This window comes from Echeneis naucrates, chromosome 6, assembly GCF_900963305.1.
Source record: "Echeneis naucrates chromosome 6, fEcheNa1.1, whole genome shotgun sequence".
NCBI lineage: Eukaryota > Metazoa > Chordata > Actinopteri > Carangiformes > Echeneidae > Echeneis > Echeneis naucrates.
In genome coordinates, this window is record NC_042516.1 from 22,876,066 (window position 1) to 22,889,783 (window position 13,718).

At 43.8% G+C, this 13,718-nt stretch overlaps 1 protein-coding gene across 5 annotated transcripts in view; it reads right to left on the reverse strand.

Moving 5' to 3' along the window:
• mef2d (myocyte enhancer factor 2d) overlaps positions 1-13,718 on the reverse strand; it is an 86,261-nt gene that overhangs the window by 14,843 nt on the left and 57,700 nt on the right. For 3 of the 5 annotated variants that reach the window (XM_029505076.1, XM_029505073.1, XM_029505074.1), the window contains exons 5-8: positions 11,842-12,070; positions 8,563-8,616; positions 1,273-1,451; positions 116-145 (exon numbers count right to left, since the gene is read on the reverse strand). In XM_029505076.1, coding sequence (XP_029360936.1) covers positions 116-145; positions 1,273-1,451; positions 8,563-8,616; positions 11,842-12,070 — 492 coding nt within the window. The remainder of the gene's footprint in view (positions 1-115; positions 146-1,272; positions 1,452-8,562; positions 8,617-11,841; positions 12,071-13,718) is intronic. The other 2 variants (XM_029505077.1, XM_029505075.1) reach the window with 1 other exon arrangement.

Sequence of the window (13,718 nt, forward strand, 5' to 3'; positions counted from 1 at the left end):
GGGGGGGTCGACCCCGATGGGATGCATGTGCTGATGGTGTCACACTCATGCTGGGTGAGATCACACAGAGATCGACACCACATCCTCCAGGCTAAAGGTCTAGAAGTCTATTCACCTCACTCACCAACTCCAGCTCTTCCTCTGTCTGCCAAGGCCGGGGGAGGACGGGGGAGGACGGGTGAGGAGGGGGGGGGGGTGAAAAACAGAGGATGGTTACATTTCTGCAACAGCTAACTGCAGTAAAATATAAAACATCATTAAACAGAACTTCATCCAAAGCCAATTCAGCAGTGAGGCTTTTACATTTGAGTTGGTGAAAACAGTCCAAAATAAAATCTTCAGCGAGCAAAGCTGATTGATGGCCAAGTGAAAGAGAAAACTGGATCCAGATGCTGATTTGCACAACAGGAGGAAGAAATATTCCCTCTGATTTCTGATGCCCACGTGCTCACAGCTTCTATTCCCAAACTGGAGTCGGTCACATTCTGTTCAATAAGGATGAAGCGTCTGAAGATCGTTCGGCTTCGAGGGAATCTTTATCTTTATCAGGGAGTCATCTCAAGTTTATTGTACAGCACGACAACAACGATCCCCAAAACATTAAGATCCGCGTGTCAGAAGGATTTGGACAGCATTGTATATGACTATCGGCGCAAAGTGTTTAAAAAAAAAAGAAAAAAAAAAAGAAAAAGCATGACAGGAAAATATATAAAGTTATAAACTGATATTGATATTGATGTAGATATATCCATGGATAATGGCTGGATTTATAGATATAAGATATAAGATACTGATATCAGCCACTGCTTCCTCCTCTCTTTACAGACTCTTTACAGTTGCTGCAACAAAGAGGTCCATAATTACGAGATTATGGAAGTTGGTCCAGGGAACGTCACGCTCACGGAAATTTGTTTTGTGATATTACACTGTTGCCTGCAACAGAGGATCTTCCCTGGGACAGCGAAGCATCACTAAATGCTGACAAGTACGACATCAGGCTAGACGACTTGTGCGTCATCTGAGTCTTTTTTTTTTCTTCTCCCCATTCTTGTGTGTTTTCCTCGTTCGCAGAGAGAAAAATTTCAGTTGTATGAAAACACATCTGTCCACATTTAGCACTAAACCGTCAGATTATTTGGCTGCTTTTTGACTTAAACCGTCACATCCCTGTAACATTCTGCATGCGAGTTTGGACCCGACCTTTGTTTGTCCCTGTGTGGCAGCCGTAGCCCCCCCCCCCCCCCCCCCCCCCCACACCGCCTTTCTCCTCACCAGCTGCATCAGGCTCTTGCCACTCTGCGAGGTGATGACCCTGAGGTCCGGCTTGCGGCTATTGACCATCTGAGGGCTGGGCGGAGGCGGAGACTTAGCCGGGACTACTTTCCCCAGGCTGTTGCCGTTGGATACGGAGAGGAGGCCCGGGGAGGCCCTGGCGCTGATGTAGCCGTTAGCTGGAGAGACACAGAAACAGACAGACTGAGGAGGGAGGGAGATACAGACGAGGGTGTGCATTTGTGTGTTTTGATGTTTTTAGTGTTTTGTATCTCTGTGAACTCTGTCTGTAATTGTCTGCCTGGGTGTGTACATTCAGCTCTTTGTGTTGTGTGCGTGTGCGTTCTCATTAGCGACTTGGATCGCTCTGTCGCACCACATGCTCCTCATCATTTCTGTTGCTCAAACAGCGTTTGTTGGCGGCGCTCTGATTTCTGCAGCTCCTCAACATCAAAACCGTGTCACGCTCTCTCCAGAACTATTTTATTTGCACTCTCTCGACATCTACCCTTCTTTTGTTTCAGCCGTCTCGCCACTTGCTGAAAACAAACACACACAATCGTCCCTGGACTCTTTCCAGCCCACACAACAAAGAATATCCTCTTTGTCGAGGTAGCGTGGACTATTATTAAGAGTCTTGTTTTCTTAGAAGGAGTAATTTTGTGAAATTATTTCATGCATGCTTTGAATATACCCGAGCTCCCTGTGCATTTGGACCAGGTGAACCACAGTTGCGGACTTCATTTCCCATCTGTACCTGCAGCTTATTGTGAGTTTTCACCTGCTCTGACCTCAGCATATAGAGCTTCTCCCTCCTTTCCCCTCGCTGCTTAGCACTGCGTTTCAAAAACACACTTACAATTAAAAAAGAAATAAAAAAATCCAAGCCTGCTTCAACAATCTAGCTACAGATGAGAGTCAGACAGACTGGAGCTCAAATCTTCACTTGAAACAGCTCCATTTGAATTGGAAATGATCTCTCTGGCGACATTCCGTGTTTTTGTTTTCATCAACATAAATTGTGCCTGTCACTTTTTGACTTCTCTTCCCTGGGCTCCAAAATACTCATTTTCTAAAGAAAATTCTGCTTTAGCACAACTTTTACTCACACAGGAGGAAACAGCGCATTTGGCTGGGGACTATTTCGAGCGGCGGATTGATCCGCATCATTATGTGAGGGCGTTATATGAGCATGTGCAGAAGAAAGACGCAAAATAAATCACATTGTTTGTTCATGGTGATAAAGGAATATGTCACCAAGTGCAGCAGTGCAGCTCACTGATGTGTTTTTAAAGCCCCCCCATGATGAAAACAACTATTTAACCTTGTCAACGTCCATAAAACGTTTTAGAACAAGACGCAAAATAATCCGTCAACACCGTGTCTCAGAAAGTTTTTTTCTTTTTTTAAACAAACCTCAAACCACGTCAGAAGAAAAGAAAGGAGCAGTGGTGGCCGGTGCTAAATATATTTTGGGGGGGGGGGGGGGGGGGGGGGGCGCTGTTTACCTTGGCTTACACTGGGATGTCACGGCACACAGAAGTCACGGTTCAGTACCAGCTCGGTACAATGGGGGAAAAGAGAAGGTAGAAAATTATGATTTGGTCCTTTTATTTTGAAAAATGTGAGCATCCAACAATGGTTCACTGGTCATAAATTTCAGTGAAAAAAGAAAAAGACAACTGTTCTTTTGTATTGTTTTTTCTTCCTGGGTTGGGTTCCGTTTGTTTTACACATTAGAAGAAGAAGAAGAAGAAAACCATGAACATTTCCATCGTTCCGTCAGGAATTTATATTATTTGCAAATATAACGTTCCTTCCCTTCAGATATTTGATAATATACAAAATCTGGGAATGAATGGTCGAATCACATTACGATACGGATCGCTGATTCGCTGCTGATGTTTATTGGATGCATACGATGTGAAGAATCTAATTCAAACTAATTAAAAGAGAGCTTTGGGTCACATGCTTGTGAAATGTTTTACCGGCGTCCTTCACTTCAGGAAGTGAATAAAATTAAAAAAAAAAAACATTTTAGAAACAAATAAACATTTAAACAACATTTAATTACTACTGACAGCCACCCACAGACTGAAATAACACCATCTTTTAATGATCTTACAGCATGTTTGCTTTTTTGTTGGATTTTCATCTCTTGATTTGATGGGGGCGGAGCCTTAGCGTTCACATTAGCAGAACTGCTAACACTGTGTCAACCGCTGCCAGTTACAAGCTAGCAAACGGCATAGACAAGTTAAAAAGGCCGTTCTGATGTCGTGCCAGTCTCTGATCCTGGTCTCAGAATCCTCATCTGAGTCTCTCTGATGTTCCTTTGACCATCTTGAAGCTTCCTGCTCTTTCACCCTGGAGCCTGGAGCGTCGCCGGGATCACTCTCATGATACGCAGATCATTTTTATTCGCTGATGGGGACGGCTGCCGATTTTTCTGGATATTTATCGGCTGTAAGAAAACTACAAAATATTTTGTTTATTTTTTTGCTCGGGTGGTTTCCTGCAACACGACGATGCTGGATGTGTCCTGATGGTTACAGGCAGCTTCTTCTTGAGTCACCTCTGACACAACACAGTGAGTTCGTGAGTATTACACAAAGATTGTGAGGTTATAATTAAAGTTATCAGATTTTCAGAGACTCAGGGGCTCAGGGTATCACTAGACTGAAAATAAGACTGATTCAAAAAGAGGCTCCAAATGTCTAAAGGGGGACAGCAGGGACTTTCCCCACCCTGAGACACACACACACGCACACACACACACTAACACAGAGGCTGTATTCCCCTCACACAGGCAGAGTCAGGCTGTGTGTGATAGCAGATAGCAGTTCTCCATGACGCCGCCTCCAGACGACAGCAGCATGTGACTCTGCTTCATCTCAGTCACACACAGTTCAGAGAAACACACACACGCACAGTCCAAAAGCTAAACCTCACAACAATAACAACAACAACAACAACAAGCGAACACTACCTCTGCTATCAGCTAAGGACAGAGGGGAAAAGATGGAGGTGGGTGAGGGATGAATGATGGAAACGGAGAAGAAGGAACATGTAGACCAGAAAGGAAGGAAAGGAGACCAGGGAGGAGGCTGACGAGATGTTTGCTTACTTCAAAAAAAAACCAAAAAGTATTATTTAACTGTAATAATAAATACAAAGCAACAGTGGCGAGAAAGGAAGAATGAGGAGGAGGATGGAAAGAATCAGAGATAGTGAAGAGAGGGAGGAGAAGAGGAAGAAGGACGGATGAAGGGTAGGAGGTAGAGAATCAAGGAAGAGAGAAAGGAAACAAGGCAGACAGCAAAGGAGGCAAAAAGAAGAGAAATTACTTTGAAACGAGGTAGAAGAGGATGAAGGAAGAAGATAAGAAAAGGAGAGAAAGGAGGCAGAGCATGACTTAAGGAGATAGGGAAGGAGAAAAGATGATGAGAAAGATGTTGATAGGGAAGGACAGAAAAGGTAGAGAAAGGGAATAGAAAAGAATTTTAGGAGAGTTGATTAAAAAATGATCGAGGGAAGGTAGTGACTAAGTCAGCAGCTGTGGAGAAAGTGAAGGTGGTAGGGAAGGAAAGAAGGAGAGAACAGAGCAGGATTTCCCATCAGGCATCTGACCGGGGACACGATGACACATGGTGGATACCATCGCTGGATCAGGTGCATCTGGGGAATCCTGTCTGTGTGTATGTGTGTGTGTGTGTGTGTGTGTGTGTGTGTGTGTGTGTGTGTGTGTGTGTGTGTGTGTGTGTGTGTGTGTGTACGTTACCCAACTAATGGGAATCTGCTGCTTGTTGTTATGTGTTCATATTTGTGGGCAACATCCAAGTTCTGAGTTGTGTTATGAGTCAAATGCGTGTGTGTCTGTTGGGCTGTGCGTGCATTGCGTGTTTCTCCTCAGACTCCAGATCCACTCCCTGTTTGAATGTTTGTTTTCACATGAATTTAACAGACTGAGCTGTTAAAGCAGCTTTAACCTGCGATATTAAACTCCTTAAAGGGCCAGTTCACCAAAAATGATCCCACTTTCTCACTTCAAGAATCACAATAAAGTGCCTTTTGTTCAGTGTTTAAAATTCACAGACTTGATTTAATGGAACTGCTTTTCCTCAAGTTATTTGTTGGGGAATTTACTCGCCTTTATTCTCAAAGGTCAGGGCTCCCAGGTGAGCCCCAAATTGAGCTACTTTTACCAAAGAAAAAGTCCCCGTGGAAACCTTTCACAAGGGAAATGTTCATGTTAACATTTGTAAAGGTGACTTCTCATAGCTGACAACATGCCATTCACCTCTATTGTTCCGGAGGAGGAAAACTAAAACTCTCCGCACGAAGAGAGGCGGCTCCTGGCCAACAGAAAATATGTCTTTCTCCTTCTGCAAGTCTAAAATAAACTAATAACTCGTGTGTTTGGAGAAGGAAAGTTCACATTTAGAAGGAAAATCTCCCAGAGTCAATTTTTAGTCTTCACTCTGCCTGATATATATATTTTTTTCATATGACATATTTTATTATTTGTTTTTTGCATAAAACGACCGGACTAAAAGATTTTAGTTGTTCCGTTAAAAAGGGGTAACTGTTCCATGGAAGTGCGTGTGTGAACACACGTGTTCTGTAAACGTCAGTGAGTCACGGCAGCGTGTTGTTGTATGCCTGACTTTATTTATATAGACTGACTGTTTGAATGTGCTCCGGTCTGTGCACGACTGTAAAGGAGTGAGTACCTTCAGTGTGTGTGTGTGCTTGTGTGCGTGTGATGGCTCTTGTTACACGAGGCTGGGCGTGGGAATGTGAGGAATGCCGTGTGACGTCAATGGTGACATTCCCGGAGCCCCGAGTCCCCGGACGACAGCTGAGAACGACAGATCCAAGAGAGGAAGAGGAGGAGGAGAAAAGGGAGGAAAAAAGGGGAGAAAGAAGAGAGGAGTAGGAGACAGATGAGCGATGAAAGGCGGCACAAAGGAGGGCAGAAGAGAAGACAAAAGACTGAGGTGACAAGAAGAAAAAGAGAAAGATTGGCAGAGAGGATGAGGTAGCGAGGAAGGTTAGGAGAGAGAGAACAGGACGAGGAGCTGAGAATGGGGATGAAGGATGAAGGGAGTGGAGCAGACAGCCGGCGGATCAGGTCACCTGACGACAAGGGCTCATGTTTCGACACACAAAGGAGCCGCTGCAGAGGCCCTGAACGCAACACGACAAACAATCAGACATCCACAGGCCTCAGCGCACACGCACACACACTTTACCAGGAAAAGTTAAACCACCAAAGAGCTTCTCCACCTGCGAGTGGACCTCGAGTCATTGCTCTAAATGCAGACATCCTTTTCATTTGCAGAGATTGAGCCGATTCTTTGGCTGTTCCAGGCACAGCAAATCAGCCAAGCTGTTTGATGCTGATAGAATAAATCTCCTATTTTCACACAATGTGCACAAAGCCAGTCTACACAGAGGACGTCAGGTAAGGTGGGGGAAGGTGTTAAAATGTGACGCGGTGATGGAGGATCCCGCCCCACTCCAGATCTGAAGGTGGAGAATAAACTGACTTCTTCACTTCACTAGCCGGACTTAACACTGAGCTGGGAAATGAAAAGTCCCACAAGCTGGTCTTTCAGCAGGACCTGTGCATTGATCGAGGCTCCCTGTTGAGAGTGTCGTACAAACTCTTTCATTAAAACCCCCGAGAAACTAATATCAATCTTGAAACCTGGCTTTGGAGCGGTCCTCCGATACAGTAGCAGGAAGTTCATATAAATGTATTGATTTCCTTTAGCCCACCTCACCCCGGGACTATACGTTTATCAAGTGAATATATAGAGAGGGGGACAGAAAAAAGAAAGATACACCTTCCCACCATATCTATTACTACAGGCAGGCTGGCAGTATCTGTCCTGGCTAATGGGATTTAAGGGGAGAGCTCTGGCCAGTGTCAAAGTCACCTCTGAGGAGAGTCCTGTGCCAAGACAAGGGACAGTTGGCTGGGGGGGGGTGGTGGTGAGAGGGGTGGGGTGGGAGATTATTCCTGAGAGGAGACGAGTGGGAACAGCTGAGAGAGACAGCATGAGAGAGGGGGAGAGAGAGAGAGAGAGGGGGGGGAGGGAGAGAGAGAGAGCGTGGAGATGGAGGGATAAGACAGGAAAGAGGCGTGATGACACCCGAGTTTTAATGTGGCCTCGCTGTTACAATAAAACAAAAATAAAAAAAAAAGAGTGAGCGTTACTTAAGGACTTTTGGCTGCTGGTTGCGTTCACTGACACCCGTTTCCGCTCGGATTGGACTCGACCAGTCAAACGGTTGAACTGTGTGAAACATGGACGCGAAGACGGATGCAGCTGTTGCATCGTACTGCATGCCGACTGCCCCAGAGAAAAAATAAATGACATTAATGTCTTAGCTCACCATCACATTGAGTGTTGTGGTGAAATGATGCTAAGAAAAGTCTTTATTCACTTCGAGCAGATGTACTTATGCTGATTTACAGTCGGGGAAAGAAACGCCCTCCTCCTCCTACCCTCCGGACAGGAAATAGCGAAGCCAGGCTGAATAAATGAAGCGAAACAAAATAGCTATACATATTGATTAGAGGGGAAGTTTTCAGTCCTGATTTTCTCCATAATCCATCTCCTTCTGTTTCTTTCTTTAAGAAACTTTTACACACAAACTCAAACCCCTCAAAAGCAGTTAGAAAAAAGACTCAGCTGTGAGTCTGCTACGTCAAAGGAAAAGTCCTATATAAACAAGCTAAAGAGTTGAAGGTTTCAAACATAACGTTCAGTTGGAAATGAGGCTTTCAGTTTCCAAATTCTGAGGTTGCTGTGGTGTCGAGTGAATCAAGAGTGACTGATGAATGTTAAGACGTTCGACTCTGATTTTTAAGTCACTAAAGAAACGACAGCAGAGGAGTTTCCATGTCCAGTTTCTGTTGGTCTCCTCTCGTCTCTCTCTCTCTCTCTCACACAACCTGAAACCCGCTCTGTTCTTTGGACTGTTTACAAGCAGCTTGTGCTGCGAGCGTCAGCTGTCATCGGCCCGACAGGTGCGTTCGTGCTTGTGTGCGAGTTTGAGAGTTGTGGACACGTGAAATATTCTGCATCCACCCGCCTGCAAGACCAACTCACAAATCATTTCCTTAAAAAAAATAAAATAAAATAAACCCAGAGGGAGCACAGAGAGCAGAGGAGAGCAGGGCGGATGGCCTGCTGTGGTGCGTGTTTGTGTGTGTCTGTGTGTATCAGCACTAACATCAAAAATGTGAAGCATGAGTGAGGATAAGGTTTTACTTACGGACTGGGCTCGGGCACGCTCCGTTTGAATTCCCCAGATCTCCTAACAGAGCTCCTGTAACAGAACAACACACCATGATAACCACGTCTAATTAGAAAAAGCACTAAAACGACGGCTAAATTTACCGAAAAAAGCTGCATATAACATTCTGATGCTTATAAATCATCAAAATGAGTGAATCATTAAAAAACTGCCACTTCAGTCTATGAAGAATTATAATTGGTTTCAATCCTGCATCACATGTTAATTTCTATGTGTTGGTTTCAACACCTCTCGTTGGTGCATGTGGAGGTTAAAAAAAAAAATCAGACTTGTGTTAAATTGTGAGAAAAAAAATGAAGTTGGTGTTCAAGTTGTTAAAAAATTACATTATTGTGGAAAATATAAAATTTAGATTGGAGGCAAGAGTTAAAAGTACAACTAATTACTGATCTGTCTGGTCTAAGTGATATTGGACTGAGGTGGCAGGCTTTGTTCGAAAACTTTTTCCATTTGACAAAAATTAAAACAAAGTTTTGGCACGAATACCAAAACGATACTTTTCTGTGAATAGATCGGTACAATCAGAACCTCAAAGTGTCCCAAAACTGTCACATGCAGATTTATTTGAAAAGACAGCACACAAGCTGTACGACACCACGAGTGTTACTGCAGAACATTATAATGTCACACTGAAGTTGACCTTTGACCTTTTCGGATATGTAGTTGGGCCATAAAGTGCGTCACAATGACCTTCACCTTTGACTGTCAGACTTTATTTTAAGTCTTTAAATCCAATTAAAGTACCTACAACCCTAAAACGTGCCCTGACTTGAATCAGGAAGAATTTGTAACAAACTTCGACTTTCAACTCTTGATTTGATTGCGACACATTATTAAACACAATCTTTGTTGCTTCTTAATAAACCCATAAAGGATCAACAGTTTAGTTTTTTGCTTTTTATTTCCATAACGGACTTTAAATGAATGTAACTGTCAGCTGTGTAGATAGACAGAGATAACATGCTGGCCAGAGCTTTGTGATATTTAAGTGTAGAGTTAGCCAAAAATAAATAAAAATGAATCCCTGCAGCTTGAAAATGTCACTGTAGATGGATGTGCTCTCTCCCCAAACAGCACAGTACAATATGTCTCCATATTTTTATCCACATTCAAACATTATTCTCACTTTTTCTCTCCCCACGAATGGCAGGCAGCATTTTTATCTGCTGATACTCATTTCCCTGTGGTGGTACAGATTCAGTTGTTTTGGCTGAAACACTCCTGAGAAAGTCAGAAAGTCGGGGTCATTAGGGGTGAATGAAAAAATATCTGGCTGGACAGACGTGTGGAAAAACACCAATGAGCAAACACGATGAACCCAATACATCTCTGGTAATGTGGGATGCATAGCAGGGAACGGCAGAGTATTTGCACTGCTGAGGTTATGAGGACGGGGGGGGGGGGGGGGGGGGGGGGGTCCATTACTGCTATGTGAAACCCTCCTGCCTTGGAGAACGGCATGTTATGAAAGACGCTGTAATGCATTTGTAGCGCGTTACATCACCTAATTCTGACTTACAATGAGATTATGCTGGGCGAAACAAAGCTTGATAAGTAACCTTGTCTGAGACGCAAAAATGGGGCACAAATCCTTTTAGTCGGAGGGTGAAGGATCGGTTTGCCGCACAGAGGCAGCAGACACACAAACGAACACACACACACGCATGGGAGTGCAGCAGTCGGAGAAATGATGGATTTCTGTCCGCACAACTTTGTGAGTCACTGCGGCTGACAGGTACCGAGCATGCTGGGTAGACGGAGCATCAATTCACAGACCCCGGTTTTGCTTCCATGGTCATTTTGCTGCTTGTCAACTCTGCCGTTGGGTAAAAACGGCGCAGGGGAGAAAATAACACCTGCCACGAACTTATATGAGATCTGTCTTCAACAACCGGCGTCACCATGACAACCGTGTCTATAAAGGTGGCTCGGATTATTTCGGGTACTGGAGACAGTCAGCGGCCGTGCGCTATCGCAGGTAAGGATGATCGGTCTTCCAAAATGGAAACAATTTATAGCAATTTAATACGGCAGAGGGATGAATTCGAGACAAACTGTGGAAAAAAAACTAGGCCAAACACACAAACACAGACGCACAAAGAAAACTCCTGAACTGACAGCCACAAGTTTAAACAGCGACACTAGTCAAATACACACGAGCTGACGGGTTGACGGATGCTGCTCCTTAAACACAATATGACCCAGATACGCAGCAGAGGCTGTCAGATGTGTTTGACGCGGACCGGCTGCAGCGGTGACGCCAAACCGGGACACTGAGAGCGTGACAAAGCTGCACTTGGCCAATCGTTGGACTTTCCCCATTGAATGTTGATCTTTCGATGTGAATTAGTGAGCTTCTACAGGAAGCTGGTGACCAGGACACGCCGATGGATCGATGGACTGTACGTTGACCCCGTGACCTCACTGTGTCCCTCCCACAATGTAAATACGATGCTATGATGTCATGGGTATGCTAATTAGGTGAATACTTTCCATTAAAAGTCGTTTTTATTTCGACTCTATCATGACATTTGCACGTTCGAACACACACAGTCCAGCCATTCTTTACTTTTAATGTGAATTCAAACTGGGTTTGTTTTCTTTTTTTAATAAATTATTTGATTGTAAAATAATGTAGGAAACGCTCAGATGGGGTGAGTGTTGATTGTCAGCATGAGGGATTCATTTTAATAACAAGACTGACAAAAGATATAAAGATATTTCACATGTTGGCTGCTAACTGCTAATGCTAACTAGATCTTCCTCTGCTCTCTATAGAAGAGATGAAGCTACATTTTAAATTAAAGGACTCCTGATTGGTGAAACCTTCCATTGATCGACTGGAGGAAGTATATTTTTTGCTTTGGATGCAGATGAGAAGCTCTCCTTTCATTTTGTTAATTTAAACACCAACCTGAATGTCTTTATTTTTCAAATGCAGTTTCCTTTTCCTGTTTGCTGCAGCAGAAGAAAACACACAGTGTGGGCGGCTTCGGTTTTCCTTTTGATCAGGTTTTTGTCAGTGAGGCTTTTTTTTCCCTTCTTCTCCGTTTGATGATTTCAGATATGCAAAACTTATCAGTTACTCTGCATTAGAAGATTTTTCTTTTTTTTTTACAGTTATGAAACACTGTTTGGAGCTCAGAAAACTGAGATCAGACTTTTATTCAAACGAGGACAACACAGATTATTGATTAACACGGCTGAAAACGATGCAGATGCTGCTCCATCTCTTACCTGCGCTGGCTGGTCGCTGTGGTAAACCCGGTGACACGGTGTTCCTCTGCAGGGCTGGTTGCTGTGGCGACAGGAGGCGGGGGTCTGTGAGGGTGGAGGTGACGAAGGAGGTGGTGGTGACCAGGGCGCCGCTGGGGTTGTTGCTGAACTGGAGGGCTGCCGCTGCCGCGTTCTGATTGGATACGGGCACGGTGACCGGCATGGAGAAGGTGGGCTGTGGGACTGTGGACTGGTGGAGAGACAGGAAGAAGGGGAGGGGGGGCGGGGCTTAGAGTGTGCGGCATGGACATTCACCTCGGCACACACACACACACACACACACACAGTAGTGCGGAGGTCATCAGTTAGTGATCGGCATCAGTGCACAGAAGCCTGCAGGTGAAGTATCACACAGTCACACCCACCGATCACAACAACAAGTGCTTTTCCAAAACCACATTTTACTTTTCAATCGTTTCAAATATGAACAAGATGATTAGCATTTTCAAACTTTACATCTTAACAAGTTGATGTTTCTATTACTGAGTCCTAAAAAATCATTTCAATATGTTTCCATCACAGATTCATTTGGCTGTTTCGTCATTTTTTTTCTTATTGTTTCAAGATGCAAATATTTGGAAACAAAAACTGAGAAGTTGGTTCAAGTCAAATGATACAACTGATGAAAGTTTAATGGCTCAGAAAGTAGATTTTTCAGAAAGTCAATCTCAAAAGTGAAATTTCATTGTGGTGTCAAACGTAAACTGCTGTTTACTTAAATCTGTTTTACTTTAGAAAAAAAAAAAAAAGTAAAATTTAACCCACTCTTTGAATAGTTTCTATCTTCTCTGACCGTTTTCCAAAGCAAATTATATGTTTTCAGATTGATTACCAATGTCCCAGACATCGGCTGGTTTCAATTCATATCATTAAAAGTGAACCTGAATGACTCGAGATCAGCCGTGAATCACAGCGAGCGATCAGTCAGCCTTTGTTTTCCCGTCACGGTTCAGCGTTACAGCAGGAAATCAATCTCAAAGTGTCAGACGTGTCGGCCCTCTGCAAATTTGCATTCAGCGCAGAGCTGCTAGGAGCAAGTCGTTTAGGGCAAAATGGTTTTGGAAATTAACTCTTCAAACGGCCGAAACAGACACATCAAATCTCTCTCTCTCTCTTTGTCAGTCGCACACTTGCTCAGTTTCTACATGCAAGGTGACTTGGTGCGTCGCCTTTCACTCCTCATGCCAGGTTAAAACGTTTGTCACAGCAGCGGGTTATTGCCAGCTGTCACATTCTCCCTGAATACACCGTGTTGCTACTGTACGTCTGGAGAAGCACTACCTTCTCTCCTTTTGTAACCTGACTTAACCAGTAAAAGTCCACCTTCCAAAAAAAGAAGCGAGGTCTTCAAATAAAAAATAAATAAATAAATAAATAAAAATATCAAGGGCAAGGACCTCGGGTTGTCCAGCCATCCGACCCATTTCACCCTGTTCCATCTCAATCTGGAAGCAGAACTTCTATATATAGAATATGGGCCAGCGCTGCGCCGTACTGTACTCTAACTGCTGGGACCCAGTTTCCCACAGCGGAGGACGAGGGCACCTTCCTGCCCTTGATCTCCACCTTTTTTTTTTTTTTTTTTTTTGAACTTGAGAAATGCTTTCCAACTTGTTTTTTTTTTTTTAGGAGGGAATAAAACTTAAAAAAAAAAAGCAACAGGCTTTCCCTCACCCATCTGAAGGAGCAGTGTCACAACACGGCCGTTTCTAGGTCCCTAATTTCTGATTCATTTACAGGTGAGCACTGTGGAGTTCAGCTCTCCGTTATGTTGGAAGGACATTTTCACTTTTGAGAAAAGCTCAAAGCTAAATATTGAAATAATAATCATGACTGAG